Source organism: Lentinus tigrinus, assembly GCF_003813185.1.
Source record: "Lentinus tigrinus ALCF2SS1-7 unplaced genomic scaffold L226scaffold_13, whole genome shotgun sequence".
In the NCBI taxonomy this organism is placed as follows: Eukaryota; Fungi; Basidiomycota; class Agaricomycetes; order Polyporales; family Polyporaceae; genus Lentinus; species Lentinus tigrinus.
Window position 1 is genome coordinate 476,765 of NW_027137922.1, and position 25,446 is coordinate 502,210.

At 55.6% G+C, this 25,446-nt stretch overlaps 11 protein-coding genes across 11 annotated transcripts; 5 read left to right on the forward strand and 6 right to left on the reverse strand.

Annotated features, from left to right (window-relative positions):
• Positions 1-363: 363 nt before the first annotated feature.
• L226DRAFT_77182 (uncharacterized protein) lies at positions 364-3,221 on the reverse strand. Its single transcript, XM_067687229.1, has 10 exons — positions 2,958-3,221; positions 2,858-2,899; positions 2,287-2,322; positions 2,122-2,228; positions 1,754-2,055; positions 1,655-1,706; positions 1,456-1,592; positions 775-1,400; positions 598-719; positions 364-540 (listed from the first exon to the last, which is right to left on the reverse strand). Exons 1-10 carry the CDS (start codon positions 3,128-3,130, stop codon positions 500-502), a joined length of 1,638 nt encoding a protein of 545 aa, XP_067535113.1. The 5' UTR covers positions 3,131-3,221; the 3' UTR covers positions 364-499.
• Positions 3,222-3,987: 766 nt separating this feature from the next.
• On the forward strand, positions 3,988-4,845 carry L226DRAFT_560711 (ATP synthase d subunit; the record flags this gene model as incomplete). Its single annotated transcript, XM_067683381.1, has 6 exons — positions 3,988-4,017; positions 4,083-4,122; positions 4,193-4,419; positions 4,498-4,602; positions 4,670-4,751; positions 4,808-4,845. 6 exons carry the CDS (start codon positions 3,988-3,990, stop codon positions 4,843-4,845), a joined length of 522 nt encoding a protein of 173 aa, XP_067535114.1.
• A 405-nt stretch (positions 4,846-5,250) lies between these two features.
• On the reverse strand, positions 5,251-6,549 carry L226DRAFT_77265 (calcium/calmodulin-dependent protein phosphatase). The gene is made up of 6 exons (XM_067687230.1): positions 6,310-6,549; positions 6,197-6,248; positions 6,037-6,135; positions 5,880-5,965; positions 5,618-5,817; positions 5,251-5,553 (listed from the first exon to the last, which is right to left on the reverse strand). Exons 1-6 carry the CDS (start codon positions 6,335-6,337, stop codon positions 5,515-5,517), a joined length of 504 nt encoding a protein of 167 aa, XP_067535115.1. The 5' UTR covers positions 6,338-6,549; the 3' UTR covers positions 5,251-5,514.
• Positions 6,550-6,568: 19 nt separating this feature from the next.
• Positions 6,569-8,951, forward strand: L226DRAFT_77303 (tRNA modification GTPase TrmE). The gene is made up of 8 exons (XM_067687231.1): positions 6,569-7,230; positions 7,298-7,539; positions 7,598-7,718; positions 7,779-7,922; positions 7,976-8,141; positions 8,200-8,466; positions 8,519-8,634; positions 8,691-8,951. Exons 1-8 carry the CDS (start codon positions 6,708-6,710, stop codon positions 8,819-8,821), a joined length of 1,710 nt encoding a protein of 569 aa, XP_067535116.1. The 5' UTR covers positions 6,569-6,707; the 3' UTR covers positions 8,822-8,951.
• A 111-nt stretch (positions 8,952-9,062) lies between these two features.
• L226DRAFT_613380 (uncharacterized protein) lies at positions 9,063-9,971 on the forward strand. Its single transcript, XM_067686501.1, has 4 exons — positions 9,063-9,508; positions 9,565-9,683; positions 9,740-9,793; positions 9,843-9,971. Exons 1-3 carry the CDS (start codon positions 9,082-9,084, stop codon positions 9,770-9,772), a joined length of 579 nt encoding a protein of 192 aa, XP_067535117.1. The 5' UTR covers positions 9,063-9,081; the 3' UTR covers positions 9,773-9,793; positions 9,843-9,971.
• A 513-nt stretch (positions 9,972-10,484) lies between these two features.
• On the reverse strand, positions 10,485-11,123 carry L226DRAFT_571428 (uncharacterized protein; the record flags this gene model as incomplete). Its single annotated transcript, XM_067684552.1, has 4 exons — positions 10,485-10,571; positions 10,626-10,781; positions 10,853-10,924; positions 11,001-11,123. The coding sequence occupies 4 exons, from the start codon at positions 11,121-11,123 to the stop codon at positions 10,485-10,487; spliced, it is 438 nt and encodes a 145-aa protein (XP_067535118.1).
• Positions 11,124-15,093: 3,970 nt separating this feature from the next.
• L226DRAFT_535433 (uncharacterized protein) lies at positions 15,094-17,267 on the forward strand. Its single transcript, XM_067680908.1, has 18 exons — positions 15,094-15,297; positions 15,354-15,392; positions 15,453-15,463; positions 15,521-15,624; positions 15,677-15,695; positions 15,751-15,808; positions 15,863-15,916; positions 15,966-15,991; positions 16,043-16,077; positions 16,134-16,158; positions 16,217-16,284; positions 16,340-16,440; positions 16,497-16,521; positions 16,571-16,605; positions 16,661-16,746; positions 16,798-16,928; positions 16,996-17,076; positions 17,136-17,267. Exons 1-18 carry the CDS (start codon positions 15,278-15,280, stop codon positions 17,187-17,189), a joined length of 972 nt encoding a protein of 323 aa, XP_067535119.1. The 5' UTR covers positions 15,094-15,277; the 3' UTR covers positions 17,190-17,267.
• L226DRAFT_77381 (uncharacterized protein) lies at positions 17,230-17,712 on the forward strand. The gene has a single exon (XM_067687232.1). It carries the CDS (start codon positions 17,346-17,348, stop codon positions 17,589-17,591), a length of 246 nt encoding a protein of 81 aa, XP_067535120.1. The 5' UTR covers positions 17,230-17,345; the 3' UTR covers positions 17,592-17,712.
• A 664-nt stretch (positions 17,713-18,376) lies between these two features.
• L226DRAFT_77477 (uncharacterized protein) lies at positions 18,377-19,640 on the reverse strand. The gene is made up of 6 exons (XM_067687233.1): positions 19,560-19,640; positions 19,457-19,501; positions 19,344-19,404; positions 19,244-19,292; positions 18,873-19,189; positions 18,377-18,817 (listed from the first exon to the last, which is right to left on the reverse strand). The coding sequence occupies exons 1-6, from the start codon at positions 19,604-19,606 to the stop codon at positions 18,476-18,478; spliced, it is 861 nt and encodes a 286-aa protein (XP_067535121.1). The 5' UTR covers positions 19,607-19,640; the 3' UTR covers positions 18,377-18,475.
• Positions 19,641-20,774: 1,134 nt separating this feature from the next.
• Positions 20,775-22,475, reverse strand: L226DRAFT_560717 (uncharacterized protein; the record flags this gene model as incomplete). The annotated part of the gene is made up of 8 exons (XM_067683382.1): positions 20,775-21,038; positions 21,132-21,532; positions 21,589-21,637; positions 21,709-21,769; positions 21,851-21,895; positions 21,984-22,125; positions 22,199-22,274; positions 22,341-22,475. The coding sequence occupies 8 exons, from the start codon at positions 22,473-22,475 to the stop codon at positions 20,805-20,807; spliced, it is 1,143 nt and encodes a 380-aa protein (XP_067535122.1). The 3' UTR covers positions 20,775-20,804.
• Positions 22,476-23,090: 615 nt separating this feature from the next.
• L226DRAFT_613384 (uncharacterized protein) lies at positions 23,091-24,781 on the reverse strand. The gene is made up of 8 exons (XM_067686502.1): positions 24,747-24,781; positions 24,477-24,687; positions 24,342-24,417; positions 24,149-24,284; positions 24,045-24,086; positions 23,919-23,979; positions 23,322-23,849; positions 23,091-23,255 (listed from the first exon to the last, which is right to left on the reverse strand). The coding sequence occupies exons 2-8, from the start codon at positions 24,576-24,578 to the stop codon at positions 23,097-23,099; spliced, it is 1,104 nt and encodes a 367-aa protein (XP_067535123.1). The 5' UTR covers positions 24,579-24,687; positions 24,747-24,781; the 3' UTR covers positions 23,091-23,096.
• Between the last annotated feature and the right edge of the window lie 665 nt (positions 24,782-25,446).

Sequence of the window (25,446 nt, forward strand, 5' to 3'; positions counted from 1 at the left end):
TGCACACGCACAAGCCTGCAGCTTGCTTGCGCCCCGGCAATGTGGAGGCGCATTCGCAACACCACATTGGAATCACGGCCACCTCGGGCAAACACCCGTTTCTACTCTGCAGTCACATCCCGGGACGGACCAAAGTACGCCACGCAGTGTGCAATATTTCGTCTTACCGAACGCCACGGACCGTTCGGCGAATCGTTGGAGCAACCGTCAGAGCATGAGAGAGGATAGTTCCAACCTCTGAAGATCGTCCATTGTGTTCCGAGGATACCCATACACACAACTCGTCTACGTGTACCTATCGAGGATGTCTACAGCTGCTATGGAGACTTGGCGACAGGAAGAACAAGACCCGTCGTCGAAAACAAGAAAGGAAGCGCTGGAATAATTAGGATAATAAGCAGAGAAATGGACCAGTACGTAGGATACAGCTAGGATACATGCCGGATGGTGTCATCTTCTGTCACATATACACTTCTTTTTGCCTCGCTCCGTCGGACATCTAGTGTCCTTGCTTGATGGCCTGAAGAGCGCAGAGGGCAGCTGTGAAGACGTCATAGTTGAGTCAGATGCAACAGGCGAAGGCAGACAACGACGTACCTCCAACACCACTGCCATCCTTCGCAAGACCAATCTCCACCTTCGCCTCGACCTCATCGCCAACTAGCTCGCGCAGCGATTCCCGCAGACGGGCGTTGAAGTTCGGGTAGTGTTGAATGAGACTGGACCCATGCCACTCAGGACCACGCCGCACATTCGATCAAAACGGATACTCACCTGCCGTCGACACCAACACAGATCTTCTCCTCATCTGTAGCGAAGCCGCCGCCGAGCTTCGCACGTTCTGTCTGCACGAGCACAGCCGCCACAGCACAACCACTGAGTCGTGCGGCGCGGTTTGCGACGAGCGACGTCGCCCAGCGTACAACGGCTGCATCATGTAGCGAGACATCCGCGGGATCCAGCGCCAGTCGTTGGACGATGATGCCTTGGACGCGTTCCAGGCGTGCCTTGTCATCCGGAGATAGTTTGTCAACTTCCGTGAAGAATGCGGACTGCCAATCAGGTACAGAGGCGAGCTCCTCAGCAGCTATGCCGTTTGTATTCGACTTGGCAGCGTCGGAGTCCAGGACCGGAACGACCGGGACTCTGCCTGTCTCCCATGCGTCCTCAATCTCCGACATCACGGCGGTGTCAAGACCATAATGAGTGTTGAGCGGTCCGCTTGAACGGCCGTTGAACAAGAGGGGTTTCGGCGCCGCATCCACAAGAGATATGAGCATATTGCGCAGTATCTCTCCCAGGTACATGCCTGAGATGAACTTCTCGAAGCCTTGGAGACGGGGGTTGATCGACTGACGGTCGACCTTGTTGTCGTATGGCGTCGTAGGGAGAACGGTCCGCTACAAAAGCATGAGTGTGAGTGTGCGTCCACAAGCCTGGCCATCCTTAACGTACCGTGTTGTTGAATGCACCCCACTCCGCATTCACGATCATATGACCGCCTCTCTGTCGTGCTGGCGAGTCGCCCAGTTTCTTGATGTTCTCCACGCGTTCCACATAGGCACCGTTGGTACCCGTACCGAAAATGGCGCCTGTCGGCGATCAAGGAATCCGGTCAAAACTGCGATACAGCTATACAAGCTGTGAAACTTACCGAGTACACAGCTTCCGCCCGTGTATGCGCGTGATAACAACGCTCCGACGGTCTGCGAAAATGAGCATGATGCCAACTGGTCCAAGGGGTACGACTCACATCGTTCACCAAAGCTACACACTTTACGTGTAAATGCTTCCGATCGAAGGCATCCTGAAGCAATTTCACAACGTCGTTGCCGACAGCGTTCTTCGCAGCGAAACCCTTTGTCCAAGTCAAGATCTTCCCTTGATCGAGAGCAGTCTGTTCGACGGGGAAACTGAACGTCAGACCGAGAGGGACGGCGGGCTCCTCCGAAAGTGTGGGGGAGCCGAAGGGATTGGGCTGTTCGAATGAAGGACTCGAGGGAACAGCAGAAGCGAACTCGGTTAGGAAAGCGTCGACGGAGTCGGCCAAATAATCTGCAGTAGGGTTCCGCTTACTATGAGCGCCGTTTCTTCTAGGAGTATGAGAACTGCATCACTGACCAAACAGAGTAGTTGCCTCTCCGGTCTTCAAGGCGTCCGATACCTTGTACTTCTGCTGCCTCAAAACGAACTCGTGGTTGCCAAGAAGCTCGACTTCGCAAACTCGCCTGGAAGACGGGAAGAGGGTTATTGATACGAAGTTTATATGAACGCATGAATTCGCACAAGTTTGTTCCACCGAGATCGAGCGCAAGGAATGTCCTGCAGAGACGCGATTAGTTCAGTCTCCGAAGCGCCCAACAAGATAACGATTGGAGGAATCGGAATTGTGTATCGAGTGCCTATGACGTCGTCAGGTCAAAGGTACCGACTGCTTCCAAGACTTCGCGGTCTTGTGACGGCTAAAAGCGAAGACCGGAAGAAGTGCTGCGCGCGTACGCGACGCTGCATATGGCTCCGGAAGTCCTGGGCACGTCGCGAGCTATCGCGCATCCCTCAAACAGCGGCAAGGGACGAATTGCCGGTGAGCTGCGCTCACAAACTTGTCATATCGATCGATGGTTACGCCGACCGCGTAATCTCGGTCGGTGGATGCGACGATGCTTCTTGATGCAAGTGTGAACTTTCCATAAAGAGCACGCAGATGCCGGACTCGTACGAGGAGCGCGTCAATATGGTAGACGGCCGTCGTTTGCGCGGCTCTTGGAGCACGATAGGTCGGATACGCCGGGAGTAACAGTGAAAGGGGAGAGGGGATGCGCTCGAGCATCAGAGATCGATGTGGCCAAAGACTCACCCAGTTTCTGAACCGTCTGGTACTCCGGTCACGAATGTCGGGCTGCAGAGCTTATCGCGTGAGTGAACGTTGTTGCGTATGAGAGGCGAACACGACATACATCATAGCCATCGGATGGTTGTATTCACTCAGACCAAGAGCGAAATCCTCGAGGAACTGAGAGGTGATGCGCATGAGATCCTCCTTGGGCAAGCGGAACTGGTCCTCGATCTCGTCGAGGATGCGCCGGGCATCGTCGGGCGACGGCGCGTATATCGCGGTTGTCTTGGTCATGGTGGGCGGGGTAGTAGGGGTAGCACGGCAAGCAGGAGAGAGCAGGAGGACGAGGGAGCGAGTGCCGAGAAAGTTGGACGCGCTCTCTGCGTTGGACACCTTATGACATACTACGCCGATCACGTGGGGTCATCTGGGATCTGCTTCCCTGCCATTCTCGGCGAAGAGTGCCTGCAACTGTACTCATCGGTGCCGTCCTCTGACCGCCGGACGGGCATCCAGTCGTGCTGAGTCCATGTCGCCAGCGAGCTGGAGGGGCCCATGACGCATGCCTGTGCCAAAGGTCCTGACGCCGTCTTGAGTGTACCTTTGGCCCCGAGCGGTCCAGCCAGAGCAACAAGGAGCCATGTGTTTCAGCTGGGAGACGCAGCAGATGGTCGCTTCACGGTGTGCTTGGCCATGGTCGATTCTTTCTGTGGCAAAGCTTCTCAGACCGGAGTCGTTGCGATTGGACGGCGACCGTGGTACTCACGGCAGATACACGGACTTCTCAGGGGCCTTCGTGCCCGCATGAGCGCTAGTGGCATGGCGGACACCTGGAGACTTCGTCCGAGTTGTGGTCTAGTAACGCATCCTGCGATGAGTCAATAAAATACTGGGAGAGTCGAGCATGATATGGCGGGGTCGATACGTATGTCTCAAAATACCCGTTTGTTTTATACGCGTAGAGCGTTCCGAAGCGTGTCCAGCACGCGCCAGGTAGCGCCCAAAGCCATCGGCCGTTCCCGGCGAGGCTTCGGGCAGCGCGACCCAACTGCTCGACGACCTCCACGACCACTCTCTTTTCTGTGCGTACCCCCGCGTCCTGCTGCTCCATCTTCTTGTACGCTAACCCACGAGCATCTCGCAGTTCTGACATGGCCTCAAAAGCAGTCGCCGCGACGGTGGTAAGTGACCGAGAGCTCGGAGGAGGATTTTGTGACGTTTACGCGGAATGGGTGTGTTTGTGTAGGACTTTGCCCGTCTCTACACTTCGCTTGGTCTTGGCAAGGGTGAGTCTTGCTATCTTTTTTTTGTTGTTACCCAGCGAACTGGCGAATGCTCATCGCGCTGGTGTTCCAGAGACCATCGCGTCTCTCCAGGCGTTCCGCAAGCGGCACGGCGATGCCCAGCGCATCCACGCACAGCTCGCGGCCCAGCCCACGACCGTCGACCTCGAGCACTACCGCTCCGTCCTCCGCAACAAGGCCGTCGTTGACGAGGCCGAGAAGATTCTCCGTGACTTCAAGCCCGTGACGTACGACGTGAGCACGCACATCAAGGCCATTGAGACGTTCGAGACGAAGGCGGTAAGTCATAGGCCATGTCGCTCCGTGCAGAGCGTATAGGTGCGGCGTGTGCTCATTAAACCGGGACTGGGGCAACAGGTCGCGAAGGCGCAAGAGACCACTCAGAAAATCGACGCGGAGCTCAAGGATCTCCAGGCCACCCTTGCTAACATTGAGGAGGCTCGTCCCTTTGAGGACCTCACCGTGAGTCAACTTTGCCTTAACGTTCTGCTTAGGAACTTCTCTGACCCCGTCCATCCCCTGCGATCAGGCGGAGGAGGTCGGCAAGGCCCACCCGCGCATTGTCGAGGCTGTCGAGACGATGATCAAGAAGGGCAAGTGGACCGTCCCTGGTAAGTGTCGTCACGGTTACAATGTGCTTCATGTAGATACTCATGCTGTTTCGCAGGCTACAAGGAGAAGTTCGGCGACCTTTCCCTCATGTAGACATCGTCATGTTACACCCTGCTACAATAGACCCAGGAGGCTCTTGACGCTACTTCTCACGAGAGGACTAGTCCTTCTCCAAGCTACGTATGCATGAAGTCGCTACGTGAAAGGAGGGACATTCCTCTCTTTCACCATGGATCTTCGGGTGTTGCTCTCGTTGTTCAAGTACCGCGGCGACGTCAATGCCTCTCCAGTTCCCTGATGGCCCATGCACTTTCATTCAATCGCTCGGTACATGACTGGAACACCTTAAAGATCATCTATATGGGTGAGTAGTGAGCGGAAGAACCGATCGGCCAATTACCGGGCCTAGTAAATTCCAGGGATCCTATGCATCCGAAGCCCGAGGCAAAGCAGAGCCTGCACTATGATGGGACATGGAGGATGGAGCTCGATGGAGATTGGATAACAACCTGAGTTTCAGGACTGATACAGCGACACATATACACTCGGTGGTATGCAGCAAGATCACAGAGGCGAGGCGAAGATATGTGCGTGGGCGGGTACGACAAGTCATAAACGGGCGTGAATGATCCGGATGCGAAGGAGCGGAGCCGAGCGGGGCGCGAGTGTTGCCTGCGATAGAACGCAGAGCGACCAGGTCGGGCACAGGATAGTCGGGGTCTCGGAGGGAGATACGGGAGATGTGCAAGAACAAATGCACGATCAGAAGAGATCTTCGAGTGTCATTTGCTTTACAATGTCCTGATATTGGGGGCGGGAAAAGATCAGCGTGACGTCCGGATTGATAGCGGCGAGTAACACGGACCGTATTGGAGACCATCTGGACGAACTCGTCGAAGCTCAGCTTCCCGTCGCCGTCCTTGTCTGCCTCCATGATCGTCTTGTCTACGATCTGCTGCAGCTGCCCGTCCTTCAGGTTGTTCCCCACCATCATCTTGAGCACCAGGAAGAGCTCGCCGTTCGAGATGAAGCCGTCCCGGTCCATGTCGTATACCTTGAACGCGACTGGGAGGAAAGACGCGACCCGGTTCATATCTCAGCCGGAAGGGTGGAGGTGAGGGACGTACATCGTAGTTTCTCTTCTCGACCTCCTCGACTGCTGAACGCACTGAGACCACCAACGAACTCCTGGAAGTCAACCGTGCCTCCGCCACTAAAAGGGGGGGGGGGGGCATGAAGGTGAGTATTCGGGAGCATGATGGGCACAGACAGACGAAAGCTCACTCCTCATCGAAGATGGCAATTAACCGCGACGCGAGAGGATTGTTCGCGATCTGGGGTATTTGCAGGAACTCTTCGCGATCTATAGACCCCGAGCCATCACTGTAAAGTCACACGAAGCGTCAGTATGCCCTGACATATGAGAAGTGGGTGTCGGACGCACCTGTCGAGCTTCATGAATCGCTTCTTCAGCCGCTCCAACTCGCTCGCATTGACTGCAAGGATTCGTTCACTCCGTTAGGGACACTCACTGGCATACATCAACTCGATACGTACAGTTGGACCGCTTCTGCATGTCCTCCATGAACTGGGATGCTGCATGGCGGACGCGAAGGTATCTCCGTCAGAAATGTCCGTAGGGTTACTGCAACGACTTGACGAACGTGACTGCCCCATCTTTGCTCAAATCGCGGATATCCAGGTGAAAAGAGGTATTCGAAGAGTGTCTCGAGCAACCAGCCGACGTCCAGAGAGCCAGAGAGCAGAGGTCGAGGAGGGGAACAAGATAACGTATGTGGTTTGCAGCTGACCGGACTAAAGAGCTTGCAGTACTGTAGACGCCGTGGGAACTTCGCCTCGAAACGAGACCGCGCTCGGCGCCCATTTCGTTACCGTACTGCTCTTGCACGAAGACCACACAGGCGTCGGCGCTGTGCACGACGGCGAGGACAGCCATGGCGGTGTGCGGAAGTTTGTCTAGCAGAATGGTCTCGGGTTCGCGCACTGCCTGCTCTTCTCTCGCTCCATATATACGCTCTGCGGCGGCATCACACTTGCTTTCCAGAAAACCAGACACCAAGAACGGCAGCGCGCACTGCCTCGCGAATGCTAGCTCTCGCCGCGACGTCAGAGCCTTCGGCCCGCACAGGCTGTACACAACCCCGTCCTTGGCTGCGGATAGGCCTTCTCACCTTGCTGGGACCGTCGAAGAGAAGACCCCGGGACTTGTCTTGTCGGACGCACAGAGACGGACAATCTACGCGCTGTCCACTCCCCCTGGCAAAGCTGGAGTCGCCGTCATCCGGGTATCGGGCCCAGATGCTCTACAAGTCTGGAGAGGATTGGTGAAGACGCGACACGCGGGCAAGGGGAAAGCGAAAGAATGCGAGCCGGAGCCGTGGAAGATGTACCGCGGCGAGATCGTGCATCCTGGTTCGGGCGAAGTACTGGACGACGGACTTGCGGTGTTCTTCAAGGGTGAGCCTCCTCTGTACGCACAGGACAAGACTTTCCCAGTAACCTAATCCGCTTGCTGCGTCTCTAGGACCGAGGTCATTCACTACAGAGGATGTGCTTGAACTGCATGTACACTCGGGGCGCGCTATCATATCCTCAGTGCTGAATGCCATCTCGTTCTTCCCATTTTGTCGTCCCGCTGAACGAGGAGAGTTCACGAGACGCGCTTTCGAAGGCGGTCGTCTTGACCTCACCCAAGTAGAAGGCTTGAGAGACCTCATCGACGCTGAGACGGAAAGCCAACGAAAGCTGGCCTTGCGAACCGCTGGAGTACGTTGCGTTAGCACTCAAGTGAGAATTGAGAAACTTTCTGAATAGCTCTGAGTAGGGATCTACCAGGGCTCGCCTAGAAGCGCTCCGAAACGAGACCATACAATGCTTGGCTCTTGTCGAGGCATTGATTGACTTCGGAGAGGGAGAAGAAATCGAGGAAGGGGTCTTCGAGCAAGGTTGGTCTAACTTTCAGCAACGTCGTGCATCAACATGCCACTGATGCTATAGTCGTGAAGCAAGAGGACGAGTTTTGAAGCTACGCGATACGATTCGACACCACCTCTCCGACAATCGCAGAGGAGAGATCATGCGCTCGGGAATTCGACTGGCCATATTCGGTCCACCCAATGCTGGCAAAAGCAGCCTTCTGAACTTCCTGGGTGCGTGGGTTGCGTAGCAGATATATGAATACATCACCTAACGCTTGGTGCAGCCCAGCGTGAGGCCGCGATTGTGACGCCTATCCCTGGGACGACGCGGGATATCTTAGAGCTTTCGCTTGATATTGGCGGTTTGCCTGTCATTGTCGCGGACACCGCCGGACTTCGCAAGACAGACGACATTGTAGAGAGCATCGGCGTCGACCGTGCGAAACAATTGTGAGCTCCCACCATGTTTTGACCTGGCCAAGTGAATAACAACGATACTATCATCTAGAGTGGAATCTTCAGACATCTCGTTATGCGTGCTCTCAGCGTCTGATGTGCTCGTACGCTCACCCGACGGCAGCTGGGACCTGAGACTGCCTCCCACTGTTGAATCCCTTATCAAAGACGATACGTTCATCCTTCTGAACAAGACAGATTTTCTGCCGCCGTCTTCGCTAGCCAATCTGCCCTCGCGGACTACATGGGCGGTCAGTCTCAGCACCAACCACGGCACTCAGGACTTCATGGAGAGCTTTGCCCAGGCTCTGCACCGGAGGTTCGAGAAATATCTTATCACTTCTTCCGCACCATTTCTCACTGGTATGCAGGTACAATCTGCTCACGGCGAATGGCCTTGCAGTCGAGGAACCCTTGATCACACACGCTCGCCATCGGGCGCATATGGAGAACGCCCTCGATTTCCTCGAGGCCTTCCTCGATACCCGTAAGTCCACCTCTTGCATACCAACGCTGCTCTGCCCTAACCTTGCCATCCGACAGCGCCGGAGGATGTCGTGTTCGCTGCAGAAGAACTGCGCTACGCTGCCCAAGCGATCGGCAAGATTTCCGGCCTCATTGACGTGGAGGACATCCTGGATGCCGTATTCCGCGACTTCTGCATCGGGAAGTAGGATGTTTGTCACTCCGCAGCCTGGTTGCGGGCTTCTCGTACAACGCAGCCGCTGAAGGTCCTACTTCATACTTAGTGCACTGGTGGATGCAATCAGAATATAGTTCTACGATGCCAGACAAGAACCTGAGATGACGCCTATCAGGGAGGAGTGGCCGTACAAGCTCTCCTTAACAATGACCGCCGGAGACGCCCATGTATTGTTGACTTCAGTTGCTTCTCTTATACTGCCGTTCGAGTACCGTTCACCTCCACTCTACCATGTCCGCCGATACGCAACCACCATCCAAAACCGAGAAGGTCTTTGACATATACATTTCGGGCTATGCCCTCACCCTCGACATGATTTCACGCCTCTGTCTGCTGAAATACAACGCCCCCCCTGCCGTTTTGAAGAATATGGGTCCCCTCGACACGGCGTGCTATTACTTCCAGCGATGCAAGGCCATCGATGCTCCCACTCTCGTCCATACATACTGTAAAGATCAGGCTCAGGGAGGCAAGGTCGTCGAACGTTGGATCCTTCCCGGCAAGGTCGCCTTCTTCCAGCCCGGCAATCCTCCCACGCTTTCCTACGATGACGAGACCAGGGCCTATCTGAACACTTGGCTGCCACCGGACCTCCTGCAGACAGAAGAATTCAAAGACATTCGCTTCCTGTGCATGCACTGGCCCCGTGGGGAACGCCGTACGTACTCAACCTCACCTATACATTCTATGTCCTTCCACTGACCTTTGTTCTAGCAACCGGCATCGTGTTGCATGCTATACGAATGCTCAACAAGGATTATCGTGAACGGCACCAGAAAGCACAGCAGATCTATTTGGTGCGCAGGAGGAAGCATGGTATCACTGCGCCTCTTGTATGTCCCGACGTCGATATCCTTCAACTCAATGTCCTGATATCCATCACCACTAGCCACCTTCATTCCCTGTCGAATGGCTCGTTTAGGCATACCAGCAGTCTCAAACTGTGAGTCGTATGTGTGTTCCTCCGTCCCTGGGCTTACTTATCTTCACAGATTCCCTCTTCAGGTCGTGTACGATTCTTCTCTACTCTCATGGTTCCACGTCCCGAATTTGCATGTCTCTACTGTTGTCGCTGTTCTGTGTCATGCGAATGGACTCTCACCTGATGGATACTCAGCCAGGCGCGTATGTGTGAAGAACCTAACGCAAACCATCCTGACGCTCATGCGACCAGTAAGACGCGGTAAAGTGACATCGTCTCAAGTCTTTGAGGCATTCAGCTCGCGCTGTTGGTTGTGGGCAGCCATATACCAAGATCATATTCTAAGATGAGATGACCATTGACCGTGGTCCTATACTACAATCAAGAATGGGATGTATGTACACGAATGACAGACTATTGCATGCAGCGTACGCTGTGCCGGAAACAAAAAGCAAGTATAGATACAAGTAGATGACAACCATCAGTCGTCACGTAGAGTTTTATGCCAACAATTGCGTCACAGAGAGAGTGGAGAGGAGCTTTCGCATGGGAGCAACGAGCGATAGTCAAGGTATACTATGGGGAACGAGTCAAGGAACGGGCGGCACATGCAAGAAACGTGCCGCATTTTGGTCTACCTAGCAATGAAGCAGGGTAGAACGGCAAGGTCCATAACGTCACAGTGAACCGGTGAGGTACAACGACACAACACTCACTTCGTCTCCATCTCCTCGCCCTTCAAGAAGTCGGCGACGGCGAGCAGCGCGTAGTACTTCCGGCGCAAGGTGAACATCATGTTCTGGAGCAGACACGTCAGCGAAGTGAACCGGACGCACGGCCCTGCATAACTCACAACAAATGCAACAGCAAGCCTCCGATTCCCACCCGTAGCCTCCGCGTGGCGGCGGTACTCGTACTCACGGACAAGATCATCGTCGACCACGGGGCAGTCCGATTCGTAGGGGCAGGAGTCGGGGTCAGGGCGCTCTTGGCATGCGACGGCAGGACCCTAGAGCAAACAGACCGCTGCGTCAGCAAAATGAACAAATTGTGAATGAGCTGTGACATGAGCTGACTTACCGCAATGACGACTTCGGGTTCTTCAATGATTGGCTCAAGACTCCCGACCACATCCCGGCGATCGACCGTGGTCTGCATCAGGACACGTCGACAACGCGTTGAATACCCTCAGCAAATCCTTCAGGGTGAAATAGACAGGACGACGTACCATGAGGTAGTGCTCGCCGCCGCGCCGAGACGCCATAGGGTAGGGGTGGTAGCGACCGAGATGAGTGCAGCGGTATGTCGGGAGACGAGTGATGCTGCGAGGCGGAAGGCCGGCCATTGCCATCACGGTTGTGAACGACGGGTATGAGAGTTGAGAGCGTCGCATATATTGTGATGAGAGACTACGACAATACAAGACGTGCACGAAGGGAGAAGTAGCGGTTGAAATTGCGAAAGTAGGGACGTAAAAGAACGAAGGGGTTGAGACGAGCTAGGGGAAGGTGGTAGGAGGGAAAGAAGGGGGAATATGGATTCGGGTGCAAGCGACGCCATTATATAACGCCAGTTAGAGGAGAATAGAGGATAGGCGACAGTGATTTACGGGAGCAGGACCCACGCTCAGGCTTTTGGCTCACCTAATGCCCCCGCGAGATCAACACAACGCGCCCAGCCCTGCAATGTCCGCTACCCAACTCCGTCCTGAATCGTACAAAGACGCCTCTTTGATCTCTTCGTGCCCGCCTTATCCCAAGCACCAGTTCTCGCCATGTCCAAAGACCTAGTCATCCATGCGTCGCCACAGCATACCGTGTTCAGCTGACGGGACGACGTACGATGCCTTGCGACTGGATCTCAGGTCGCAAGTCCAATCCAGGAAGGGTTCATCAGGAGCAGCATAGGGGGAGAGAGCATGGCAGAAAAAACAGATTACATGCTTGAGCATGACGGCTTACGCGCTAGGCAGCGAAAAGGCTCAGAAGGGGTACGTGAGGATTGCTCAACGTTCCCCGTTATCCTCAGCCTCAGCCCAGCGGGATGGCCAGCCTTCTCAGCTGTGAACCCTCAATTCCGTCTATCAATATCCCCGTAGAGCCATATCTCCCTCTCAATGACTGGTGCATTTGTGCATCCACAACATCACGCGACGCATTGGCAAGCCCAACCTGGGAACCCGGTAACTTCGGGCTGTGACGGTACGCTGTAACTCGTCACGGGCGCTACGACGCCTGACGGCGGCACCGAAATTGGCGCCAAAGGTGAGTAGTCCTTTGTTCGCCAACTACGACCTCTCAAAGCCATATGCCGTCATGGATATACTGCGTGCCCATGTCTGATACTTCAAACAAGACCAACAAGATTGCCTCAAGATGTGTGCTCAATCCAGACTTGTCGGCTTCAAGCATCCAAACTTCAAGGCAGCAAGAGTAACAGGGCGACATGGGCGCCGCTGTAACATGCAAGAGGGAACAGAAGGAACATCTCTTGAGAGGGACGAACATTCGACAGGACCAGAGCACTGTGCGAAGCAGCGACCGGATAATTGGAACCGATAATGGACGCACCAGACGTGAAGTCGCAACGAGCGACGAGGCGCAGAGTGGTTCTTGCCACAGCGCCGTTTCCTTGCGGTACACACCGCAAGGCCAGAAGCGTGAGCAACAGTCTTCACATGGTTCCTGGATATGTAGCTTTCCAAAAGTTGGGAGCAGCGCGACTGACCGGCCGTCGGGGCTGACTGGTCCCGCTGTTCTTGATGACGTTGACCACCGGGGCAATCGTGTGGGATGGCTTCGCAAGTCCAGCGAGGAACATCCGGGACGTGGGGCGAACGTTTGCGGCCAACCTCGTGGATTTCGAACCGCAAATTCAGGAGCGACCGCTCATGAGCACAGCTCGACGAGGAGAGCGATTAACATCAAGCAAGAAGCCAGCAGAGCAGCAGAGAAATGTGTCAAGAGCGTCCAATATCGAACGAGGCGGAAGTGAGAGCACAAGCGAAGGGGGCGAGCGAGAGGAGCGGTCTCGATCACGTTTTGGGGTCCGGCTGCCTCGACGCTCCCTGCGGCCCGCGCCACCCAACCGCCAGCCTCCCTCTCGCCCCCACTTTGACGACTTGCACCGTAACTCTCCCCCAGCTCTTACTTATCGATGAGAATTGTTTCTGGGTCTATGGCCGATTTTTGGCTCTCATTCTCGTGACGACGACCTCGCTACCACTCGTAGGCCAACCCCTGGGCTAACCCGCATGTTTCACGATCGGCATCGCGTGGTTTCGATTCTGCGTCCACACTGGAGTCGGCGGACTCATCGGTCATCCGGGTGACACCTCCTACATCATCATGACAATACCCCTCGCTCGCCTTTCGATACACAAGCACACTTGATCCCTTCCTCGACTTTACGGCTCATCGAGTGGTCGTCCAATTCGCAACGTATTCACGCACAGTACCGGTTCCGCCGGGACGCTTCGAAGATGGGAACCATGCAGACATGTGCGTACGAATATTTCAGATATCGTTGGCATCTGCCCATTCACGCCCATCACCATATTTTTGACTCGCCCGGACGGCATCATATCCTTCCTTCATCCTAAAACCGCTGCCTCACATCCGACATTGTAGCTGCTGCCTTCAGACTCGTCTGTTACCTGCCATTCCTCGGCGATCAGTCTCCATACCCCCTTTGCAGGTGCTGGCGCATTTCTCGCATCCAGGACGTGCCCCTACCGAATGGACTCGGGACTAGACAGGTGCGCCATTCGCCTTCATATGTGAACTGCCGTCGCCTTCGCCAGTTGCCGTTGGGGTCGGGACGATTGAGGACGTTTCGAGGTGCTACGACATTGGGTGGTTGTGAGGCAGTTGTGAGGTGAACGTTACATCACGCCCCTCGATGTCGGTGGCGCATGCGCACTGTTTCGGGCCTACCGTCGTTGCCGACATCTCTCTTCAAGTATTCTCAAAATATCATTGTTGGCTGCACGTTGGGCACATTGTATCTGACGGATTACCTTGATCGAGCTGTGGTGCGTGCAAGAGTATGGTTTCCGGGACCGAAAGATATGACGAGCTGAGGACGTGCACCGTGGACAACCTGAACATCTCTGTGACACGAACATGACAATAGTGATGGCTGTGAGGCCGCGCGGTGGGCACTGTGAGTCGTGACTGTCATATGTATGCATGTACTCAGCGCAAGAGGTAGACCCTCTCGTCACTCGTGCCCAGGGTATTGATAAGCCTTCATGGTAACCAGACTTGTGCGTATATGCTTCGAGCACAGTCAGATGTAGGAACGCAAACTTGCATGTACTTGTGGTACTCGAATGGTCATACGAACGCACAAGATTCATTCACGTGAGCCCAACGCTATGGCAGAAAATGTCCTGCAATGGCTTAGCACAGGGTCATCCGGCGGTTCGTATGGTTCTTGAAGTTCGCGGGGGAGCTTACAAGTTGAGCCTAGTTCCGCGTGCGTGGCCCTTGAGATCATCACAAAGCGTATCTCTTAAAGGTTTAAGCAAGTCGAAAATCGTGCATCAGTCTGTCTGATGCGCAACGACGGGCACGGCGGGCATAGGCGGGCACGCGAGGTCTAGCAACCATGACCAAGGAACTTCAGACCAGTCCAACTCTTTCTGGCATCTGTACCCTCGATCAATGCGAATGGCTCGGAAACAATTGCACACGGCCCGCGGGAGACCGCTCAGCGTCTACTGACCTGCCTCGTCTTGTCCCGTCATCCCCTTCGCCTCACATCCTGGACTGTATAGCGTCGGCTACGAGCAGGAGATCCCTGCAATACTGGGCTCAAATCTCGTCAGAATTGACCGAGGATGGCTCTGCTGCTGCGCTGGTTGTACGAAGCAGCCCTTGGCTTCCTGCACTCGTGGCTACCGGGGAGTCATCGCCACCCATCACTCGGCTGACTGGTCGTTCTCACCAACTGAACGCCTTCTGGAAGCAGGTGAGGATCTGTTAACGTGCTACCATTTCCGCCACGAATTTCCGTCTCATGCGACCACCGCTCACAGGCTGAAACCTGCATAGGATTGTTAGAACCAAAGGCTTCGGATTCCAGTACTTGATACGTGTCACAAATGGGTAATGGTACAGAACAGGACAAAGGTTTCCTATTAGATCCCGCGAGACATTCCAGGGGTTCATTAGCGAAATATGGGACGCCGTGATGTCGCAAGCTGCACAAACTGATTCGCCTAACCCCGGGTCGATCGAGACCCTTCAGCGCGACGCTGGTGACCATCACCCCGATTTATGAGATCACTCCAAGTTCCACCCTCCGCGCAAGCTAATCTTCTAGGTACCTTCCGCTCGGCAGCACCCCTCATTTTCGCAGATTTGTCGCTGGGAAACGCTTAGCTGCGGGGCCTTTTATAAACTCGAGGCCAGTTTCGGCGACCCCCACATCGGGCGGCCACAACCTTTGTCCCTCTCCGTTCCAGCCCCAGGCTTTACCCCGCTCGAACCTCGATCCGTCATGGCACCTCTCGACCCCACGTGAGTTTATGCGGTCCAGTATATGCGCATGGTGTCCGACTGACACGGGTCTCTAGTATGGGCCCGCTCCTCCTGGGAGTCATCGTCTGCGCGGTGTAAGTCTGACCATTTTCGTTTGCATTTTGGAGATGAGATAGAGACCAATGCGCGGACAGGTTCTATGGAGGTGAGTGTCTTCGGTAACCAAACGGCACATGCGATTGTTCTGAATGCACATCGGTAGTTTCCCTCTCTCAGGTGTATTACTACTACACCCGTTATCCGCGCGACCCTCTCTACATGAAGCTGCTGGTCGCTGCGGTCTGCACTACGGACACCATTCACCAAGTGAGTACATCGTCTTCCTTTTAGGACCGCCACGGTTGCTGATGTCGTCTAGGGTCTAATATCTCATAGTAGTGAGTTCGCATGAGGGTTGTCCATGTGGTGTTGCGTCTCATCGTCCACAAACAGTATACTGGTATTTGATTACCACCTATGGAGATGTAACCGCGCTTTCGCGACTCTCGAGGTTCGTGTCTCTGGCATCTTCTCGACATTGTCTCCGTACTGAATAGCTCGACAGCACGATCATTATCGAGGTCATCTTCCAGGCGTTCACCGGCCTTTTCGTCCAAAGGTGAGCATGGCATGGGACGATCGCTATCCGTGTGCTTACGTATCTTCAGCTTCTTCGCGGCTCGGATTTACAAGTGTGAGCAAGTCGAACAGTGATGACAGAAGCAATGCTGACCGGTGACCATAGTGAGCGGGAAGAAAGTCTGGCTCGTCGTACCAGTGGTATGTGTCCCACCGATACTCGAGGTGCAAACACCCTACTCATATGCCGTCCCTAGGTGTTGATGATCGCCGCGGAGTTTTGTGGGTGGCATGAGTGCGTTCTGTACCTCACCGCTGACAGCCATTGTGCTTTTTGCAGCCGTCTCGATAGCGTACGCCGCCAGGGGCTTGCAGCTCGAGACGTTCGCCGAACTCGTCGAGGTTAAGGTGCGTGCTGCTCATCTTTCACCGTCGTAGCTCACTTGGCTGAGCCACTACGTAGGCTCTCTCGCTGTCGATCAACATCTTCGCTGCTGCTGGAGATGTCGTAATCGCTTTCATCCTGTGCACAATTCTTCAATTCTCCAAGACGGGCTTCGAGAGGTATGTCGCATGGCCAGCAATGATCGATCGTATGGCTCAATGGCCGTTCGCTACAGGTCAAACCTGCTCATCAACAAGCTTGTGAGTACTGTATGTATGCGGCATAACCGTTTGGTTGACGCGTTCGCAGATTCTCTTCTCTGTCAATACTGGCCTGTTGACCAGGTGCGTTTATGTCGTAATGTTTAGCTGACATCTAGAGTGAACACCTCGGATTTAGCATTTGCGCTTGCATATCGCTCATCACCATCCTCGCTCTGCCGGATACGTTCGTTTACATCTTCTTCTTCTTCATGATCGGTCGCTGTACGTATTCGTATCGCCATTATCGCATGCCCCACTCACCATTCTCTTTAGTGTACGCCAACTCTCTCATGGCCACGTTGAACGCTCGCAAGGGTCTCCGCGATGGCTCGTCCGCTGCCCCAGACACCTCAGTCTCTCTGCGCGACTTGCACCCGTCGCACGCCAACACGGCAGCTTTCAGCGTAAGTACTAGGCAACGCAGATCTGTTGAAACCGCAAGCTGACCCACTGTCGTCATCGCACATACAGAAACGCGACCACAACTCATCTGCTGGTATCGCCATCCGGATCGACACCCACAAGGAGTCGAGGCACGACGCCGAGCTGGAAGTACGTGGGCCCTCCTTCCTCACTCTCGACGTCTAGACCCATGTCTCTGAACTGTACAGTACCAGTCGACGAAGTACGGCAGCTCCGACAAGCACATCGTCGAGGCTGTCTGAGCCCCCCTCGTCGCCCCTGTATTACTCCGCTCCCTCGGCTACCCCTCGCGGCGCCGACGTGTTTTCCAAAACCATCCGGAGGGCGCGCGCATCTGCTCCCATGTGCACCCGGTACGCACAGCGGCTGACGCAATACTGTGCTTGACGCTGCGTGCAATGCGCTCTCTTTGTCTTTACTATATGTTGTTGCTCGATCGCGTAGCCATTGTCGCCGCACCGTCTTACAGTATATGCTGTCTTATTAGTTGCATAAGTAGATTTCAACAATGCATTTTCATGTTGGACTGGAATCAGATCGATCACACTGCTGAGGTGCAAGGGACGGCGAGGATGCACAGTAGACGTTGCGTCGCGTTAGCCAACGCTCCACTCGTTCTTCTGCGCGCTCGACCTCGCGTGTAGTCGTTCTGGTCTCTGACCTTCTCTGACCATGCCGCGACCGTCCCAAGATTCCTCTCTGCCGTCACTCGTGCTCTTAGTACCTGGACGGCTAGTTGTCCCGATCGACGGCAGACTCGCCTACGTCAAAGTCGCCGATGACCCCGCCGTAATGCGACGAGCGGATATGTAACTATGTAAGTAGTCAGCATGGGGTCTACCAACCAAGTACACACCTGTACCGGCGCCCACATGCTAAGAAGCTCAGGAACACCCGCGACACGCGGACGTTGGGGCCTGGACGATGCGATGGCAATGGACCATGGTGCGCTAAGTAAGTAGCTTCTTGGTCTCCGACGTTCGCTTTCGCGTCTTCGGGCCACCCGGCAGGCGACAGGCCTCAGGCCTCGAGCCCGCGCGGCGTGTCCCAAATGCGCGGCGGCTGCCAGTGTCGGTGCCTTGGCACTTGGCGGGGGAAATATTCGCAAGATCCCACAACATCCCAACCGCGGCCGTTTCGTGACAATCAAAAGCAGGCGAACGGCTGGTTCGCGGAACACGCAGATGCAAACGGCGCTACCGCTAAAATGCGGCAGTGCGAAGTCATCTTCAGACTAAGTATCCCGAAGGTTCGAAATCAATCGGACCTGTCGTCGGACTGTCGCTCTCCGTCTACGATACTCCAAACAATGTGCGTATGATACGTTGAACCTACCCGGCAGACGTCGGCGGGGCTTCCCTACTGGGTAGCCGGGACGGACGCGCAAGTGCACGGCTACCGCGGCCGGAGCGGCGAGTAGTTCGTTCTCGACGACTCGGCTCCATGCAGTTCCTAACGTACAGCAAGAGACATCATTATTGCCTCGCGAAGGGCTCGAGTCGGCATCATATTTGCACTGATCAGACTGCTAATAGGTGCCCGCACGAGCTTTCGAATCAGCCACGGCAATCCCTGAACCAGAGCGTTTCTCCTTCACGCTGGACGCACGCGTACGGCCATCAATCGGTACGCATACCGCAGGGGAGGGTGCACGAGATGCGAACGGCGGTGGAGGAGTGTGGGTGCCAATGCTCGCCCGAGTCGCCAAGTCAGCCGTGCCAATGGTTGGACTTGCGCGTTTCTCTGATACGCTGAAGGTGCGCATGTGTCCAACAAGCGGCGCGCCCACCGCCGCTGGGGAGGACGCGCGAGAGAAGAAAGATGGCGGTGGTGTCGGAGGGGGAGGGAAGGTACTCGGGTCGTCTGGGTTCTATGCAGACCTGTCAGCTAACTTCGTTTGTACTGCAGATGCGGCTAGCACGCACGTATATCGGCATCGTGTAGGTGGACAAAAGCGACATGGACCTGTCTGTTTCCCCTGTGTCTCTGCGCGTATGGGCACGCCTGATGGCTGCGGACATAGGTGGCTCTTCCGTAGCCTGACCCTGCGCGACACGCTCGTAGTCCTCACGGCGCAGAGCATGATAGAGAAGGACTCCGAAGAGGGCGAGGCCAAGGACACCACCCACCGCGCCGCCCACGATGACTCCCACATCGCTCGACTTTCGCGAAGAGGGCACACTCACAGTGGCACTGGCAGTTGGTATCGGAGGAAGGTTGGTACCGGTCGTGTCCGGAAGGCCTGCACCCACTCAGATGTCAGTGGGACCTCGACGTGCTGAACAGCACACCTTGCCTTGTTGCGATACGTCTAGTGCTTCAGATCCATTGAACCTATTCGATTTCTACGTGCGCGCCGTCAGTGGAGGAGACACGCACGCTATCCGTCGACTTACCGTGACATTCTGATATGCCCATGCGGGTATTGCTGTTCCCGATGGAACAGGACGTGGGTAACTTACCTTTCCTGCTCAGCGGTCACATTACATCGGGGAGGATGCGTACTCACGAGAGTATCGTCTTGTTCACGCAGTTCTGAGCATATTCTGTCCAGCTATCCGTGGCGAGGTGAGTTCACCTCGGAAGCCGTATGCATATAGTGATCTACTCACGCGAGAACGTTGTAGGTTATATTTGCCTGGCACAGTTGACATGCCATTAGGATCGAGTACACAACGGTATTGCAACCACACTCCAGATCCTCCTGCTGAGTGAGCGGATCGTACATGTTGAAGGTTGTGTCAAAAGCTGGTATTGTCTCTGTCAAGTGATGAGTAGAGGTGCAGTCTATATGGTGTGGTTCAACGTTACCCTCTGATATGCCATTGCAAGCGTAGAAGAGGTATGCTGCGACCAGACAAGCATCCTGGCCTATGGTGTTAGTCATCTGAAAGGGTCCGTGGTGATGAGCGACACCCAGAGAGATGCCAACGAACTGCTTGAACATACCCAAGTGAACGCTTCTTGGCACTTTGCATCCGTGGACTGGGCCATGGCGATTGAGAACCGGACAACACCGTTCCATAGGACAGCGAGTAACAAGGACATGGTTGAGGCATGGATGCGGAGGATGCCATCAGGTCGACGACGCCTTCATAGGACACGCATGAAACCGCCGGACACGTCCACGCAAGCGAGATAGGGTCGCCGTTCTTGTATGTGGGAGCAGCGCTGATGGGGGTAGCAAGAACCCGTGCAACTTTGAGCGGGTGCTCAGGTATTACAAGCCATTCATCGCCGCTCGAAGTACAGCTCTGCACTGCATGCCATGGTTCAGGCAACCTCTCCAGACGGACCAGGCAAGGCCGCACCTAATAATCATCTCGGATCGTCTTGTACCTGGGTCTAAACCGCCGCAAGAAGTTCTACGTCGACATAAGTCTTCGCAATATGTAGTCGGCGTGGTGTCGAAAGGGGGAGTTGGATACAAAGGGTTGTTTGTTTCGCGAGAAGTGGATGATAGCCGCGCGCTCGGAACAATTAAACCGCCCACAGGCGCAAATATCTACAAAGCCTTGGGTCGGGCACTCGCAAGTTCCGTGACAGGCTTGAATATTAAGGCATAATGTTTAATACCCACCCAAGCTCAAGCGTGCTGCGATGCCACCCAAATCTGCCTCCTTCCGTTTGCCTCGCCCTGGCTGCTTGGGGATCTTCAAGTTGTCCCGTACTGTCTCATCGTCTGCTACTACTGTTGAATCCGAGATTATATCCATAGCATATATACTGCTTTGGCTTCGACTTTGGGGCCATGGAATATCCTCCGGACTTGGCGCAGAATTCCGCAGCCATAAGTCATTTTTAGACGTTACAATCGTAATTCGTACCACTCGAGTTACATCATTCGCCTTGTCCTGTCATATCTCCGGGACTCCCGTGTAGGTCGAGGCTGCATAGCCGTTACCGTGTTCGCTTCCAAAGTGACTGGGAGTCGAGTGCCCTTGCAACGCGCCTTGAAAGCTGTACAATTGCCCGACACCGACACCGACACCGAGTCCACTGGGTGTGGGCGATGCTGCCCTCACGGCGGAAGGACTCAGGCTGGGCGGCGCTTGTTGAAACGTGGGGAACGTGCGGGGATCGTTGGGATCCTGTATGGACAATGATGTCAGCTCGGACAGACTCCATATGCATATGCACCAAGCAGCGCCCGGAGATGATGCGAAGCTCGACACGCTACGTACGTAAATCATCGAAGGCGTGGATATCATCGACATGGGCTTCAAGCTGGGCTGATGGCCGCCGCCGTCGAAGTCCGTGACAGAAGAGATGGGTCGCTCGGATGCCTCCGCTTGCGCCTGACGTCGACGCAGGCTGCGGCGACGGAAGAGCAAGAAGAGGACGATGGCCCCGATCAAGAGGGCCCCCAGGACGCCTCCCACGACTCCGCCCACGACGGCGCCGACGTTAGATGACTTTCCCGAGCCGGACGTGTTCGCCGCTGCGCTGGTAGTACTTGATGAGCGGCTCGAGGAGGGAGAGGAGGAAGAGGAGAAAGTGATGGTTGTGCTGGTCGACGAAGGGGTGCTGGTAGCAGTCGACGCTGGGAGGGAGGGTATTGCGCTGCCACTGATATCCGGGTGGTCTTCAACATGGTCTACTCTCAGTCATCGATCCGTCATTCAGAACCATAGCACGCACCTTCGGCTGCAAACGCCTGAGCTTCCGTCGCGTTGAACCTGTCAGTGAACTTCGAAGAGTGAGCTCGTGCTGACCGGCGACCACTGGCATAAATAAAGGAGAAGGCAAGTCCACACTCACTGTCACGTTCTGGTAGGCCCATGCCGGGATCGAAGTCCGAAGAGGTATAGCGAGAGGGTAGCTTGGTGGTTGAGAAGGCGAGTCTTAGTTAACAGTTCTCCGCCCTTCCCAGCTGAACGGCTCGGATATCATGTTCACTCACGTTCCGACCACTGTGTTGGTACATAACGATGAATATCCGGTCCATCTGTGCAAGGAGGAACAGAGTCCTCAGTCAGCGTACAATGGCGGATGAGAGAGATCGAACAGAGTGGACAGAGGGGGATAGTGCTCACGGCTGTATGAGTGTAGGTACCCCGTACTGGCAGAGCTGGCAAGCCTCGATCAACACGTACGCGACCGTGTTGCAAAAGCAGTCGTTCTGCCCACCCGGCCCCGTGTAGAAACTGCCCGAGTTTTCCAATGGTTGGATTTCAGCTGTGATCGCAATCTCAGCCCTCCCCTGTGCGCGCAACAGACGACCTGAGTCACTGCGAGTGTAGAAACGTACCATCTGCAGGGTCGAAGCAGTTCAGCTGGAGGAAAGACGCGACGAGGCACGGATCCTGGCCGAGGGAGTTGTTCATCTGCAGCAGTCCGAGCTCGTGTTAACTTGTCGGCGCGGGAGACTCTGTGCGATGAACACGACGTACCCACGACCATTCCGCAGGGTCGTCAAACGAATTGCACGACGCGATGGGCGGCGGGTGGCTCTGGGCTTCAACATTGAGGAGGTAGAACGCTGACAGACACAGCGCGAAGCTCGCGAGGACCGAGGGGGAGGGCATCGTCGTCGTCGTCGAGGCTCAGTGCAAGCACGGGCAAGGGCGCAGCGCCGTGAAGGGTGCAACCAGTTCCTATCACTGTTCCAGTCCACATAAGTCACTCGCAGGACCGTGCGGCATCCGGAGCGTCCTCAGGCTGGCCGCTGGCCTGTGCATGAGTGCTCTTCTCGCTGATACTCGCTGATGCACATGCAGGATGGACGCTCCCTATGCGAGTCTCCGTCGCTTCTTCTTGTGGGCGTCGGTGTGTCCCGCCATACCGATATATACGACGAGGACCGGGGAGGCGGAGCGGTGTGCAGCACGAGCGTATAAATGTGGTCGAGAATCGCCGCCCGTGACAGCGCTGGGAAGGGGAACATCAGTTCGTCGGATTCGCCCATCGATTATGCTCTGAGTTGCTCCCAGGACACCACATGGGTGCGATGCGAAACGATCGTTGAACTTGTCGACAACTGGGCAGCGCATCAACTGAACCCAGAGAGCATGCGTTCTTCCTGACAAGAGTCAACACTTCAAACGGAAGACAGTCGACTTACTGCGAAAGCTGCCAGCCTGCAAGCGAGGGTGTAGCACACGTGAGCGGCTCTATACCATGCCTTGAACATTGAAGCGAAACGACATCTATAGCACAGCTGCTACTGGCCCCTTGTAATACGCAAGTGCGGCAGTCTGTCTAGCCGGCTGAACCAGAGGCACCGGGGCTCTCAGCGACAACGGCCGTCCTCCAGCAACAGCAGGCGGAACGCTCGGGTACGGGTACGTGCGAGGATCCTCCGGGTTCTACCCACACACAAATGAACCAATTAACCTCTAATCAGCCAGGAAGAACAAAAGTAAAAGACTCACATAGAACGTCACCCCAGTCATGGGCACCACAGGCTGAGGCTGCCACTGCCACTGCCTGCACACGTCACCTTTTCCCACCGACGAATACACCGGAGACATGAGCTCCACAGTCTGCCGTTCGCCAGTGGAGGGGCGCACGGGACGTATGCCGCGCCGGCGCAAATAGCAGAAGGCCATCCCGCCGAGGAGGACGAGCCCTAGCACGCCACCGGCGACGCCCCCGACGACCGGCCCAACGTTGGTGTGGGGCTTGGCGGGCTGGGATGATGCTGCTGCTGAGGGCGGGATGGAGGGGGAGTTGGGTTCTGTCGAGGTTGCGGGTGAGGTTTGGGTTGTGATGGTGTTCGTTCCTGGCAGCGAGGAGGCAGCGGGGAGGCTTGCGGTGGTATCTGGGAGCCCTGTGCGAGAAGCGGCGGGAATCAGCCGGAGAAGACGGGGGCTGAGAGGGTCCGACAGAGAAGCTATTTGGCGGTACTCACGCTGTGCGGCGACGATGGAGGCGTTGGCGAGGTTGAAGACGTCGGTGGCCTTGCGCGATGTGAGCGGAGGATGATGAAGGCGTAAATATAGACAACGACGTCCAAAGTTCAAACTCACCGTGACGTCCTGATACGCCCATGCAGGCACCGCGGTGCCGACCGGGACGGATTCGGGATAGCTATGTAGTGTGGAGGCGCAGTCAGACCCGTGACCCCGGGCGTGTGTGCAGCTCCGGGGGCGTACCCGACGTTCTGCGTGGTGCAGTTGAGAGTGAATCGAGAATAGCTGGGGCAGAGAGCGTGAGCCACCACTCGCTGCTGCAGGGGCAAGTTGCGACGAGAACGCACGAGTTCACGGACGTCCCGTTGTCGAACTGGCAGTTCTGGCATGCTTGAAAGAGGGCGTACGAGACCATGTTGCACTGGCATTCGTCGTTGATCGCGGTGTAGAATTGCGTGGGCTTGGTCATCGCGTCGACGTTCGCTGCGTTAAGATTGTCGTGAACAACGATGGCACCCTGAAGGAACGCACGGAGCATACTGTTTTGCCCCTTCGCGCACGGGAGATGGAGGTAAGCAGCGACTAAACAGGGGTTCTGCCCTTTGGAGTTGAACATCTGGTATGGTTATGTGAATCAGCAGGGTGATGCGTCGCGTACGAAGAGAATACGCTCACCCAAGCATGCTCAGGAGTACAGACTGCTTGCGTCGTCTGCGCACTGGCGGCTTTGTATAGGCTGATCCATTGAAGGGCTGCTAGGAAGGATATTACGAACATGTGTAAGATTAGGGAGAGCAGGACGAGGATACAAATTTCTCGAGAGGCCGCATCCCCGGTTTTTGTTCAGCAGCTTGAGGAAGGCGATCCCGTTCTGGGAGACGCTGTGCTTGCAAGCTTTGAGTTCAGAGTTCGAGATCAATGCATGCACGGCCAAGATATGCAGACCTCTGCCACCATCACCGCGCAGACCGAACATTCGCGCCACGGGGAAGCTCAGCTCGACACGAACAGCATGTCGTGCATGTTCGAAGGACACTCTGTCGATATACATATCGAGGGCTAGAGAAACATTGCATTGTGCCGGCGGTCCCGGTATGACGTCGCTCGGCTACGTGTCTGTTGACCGGACGTACAGCTACTACAGCAAAACGGGGTTGCGCCCGCTGACGGGAGTGAATCCACACACTAGTTCGGATACCTGTGCAGTACAGGTGAGCACGGGCCTCGGCGGAATGATGAGAGACGAACCCTAAGAGTAAGGTTCCGATGGCGTATAGGCACGCACACCAAGACTGGGGTCACTTTCCGCCGACGAGTTGGCGTCAACTGGAGGAAGCACATGGATTGACTACCGACAGAGGTATTTACACGATAGCCTAGGGAAAGTGGGGGACGATCTGCGAGGGACCTCCCGCTGGCTCGGAGGATGAGCAAAGTGCACACAGGGCAGCGCATGGACGGAGAGATAGGCGGCAGCCGAAGCACATAGCAGGGAGGGCGAGACTCACGATGTCCGTAGGGGGGAGCGCAGATCGGCCGTCGATGGTCGGAATGGATGGGGCATGTCACTGGACACGCACCCTGTCTTCGAAAGGGTGCGGCGATTTACCGACTAAGCGGGGGTTCGAGGCCTGGCGACGGCTGA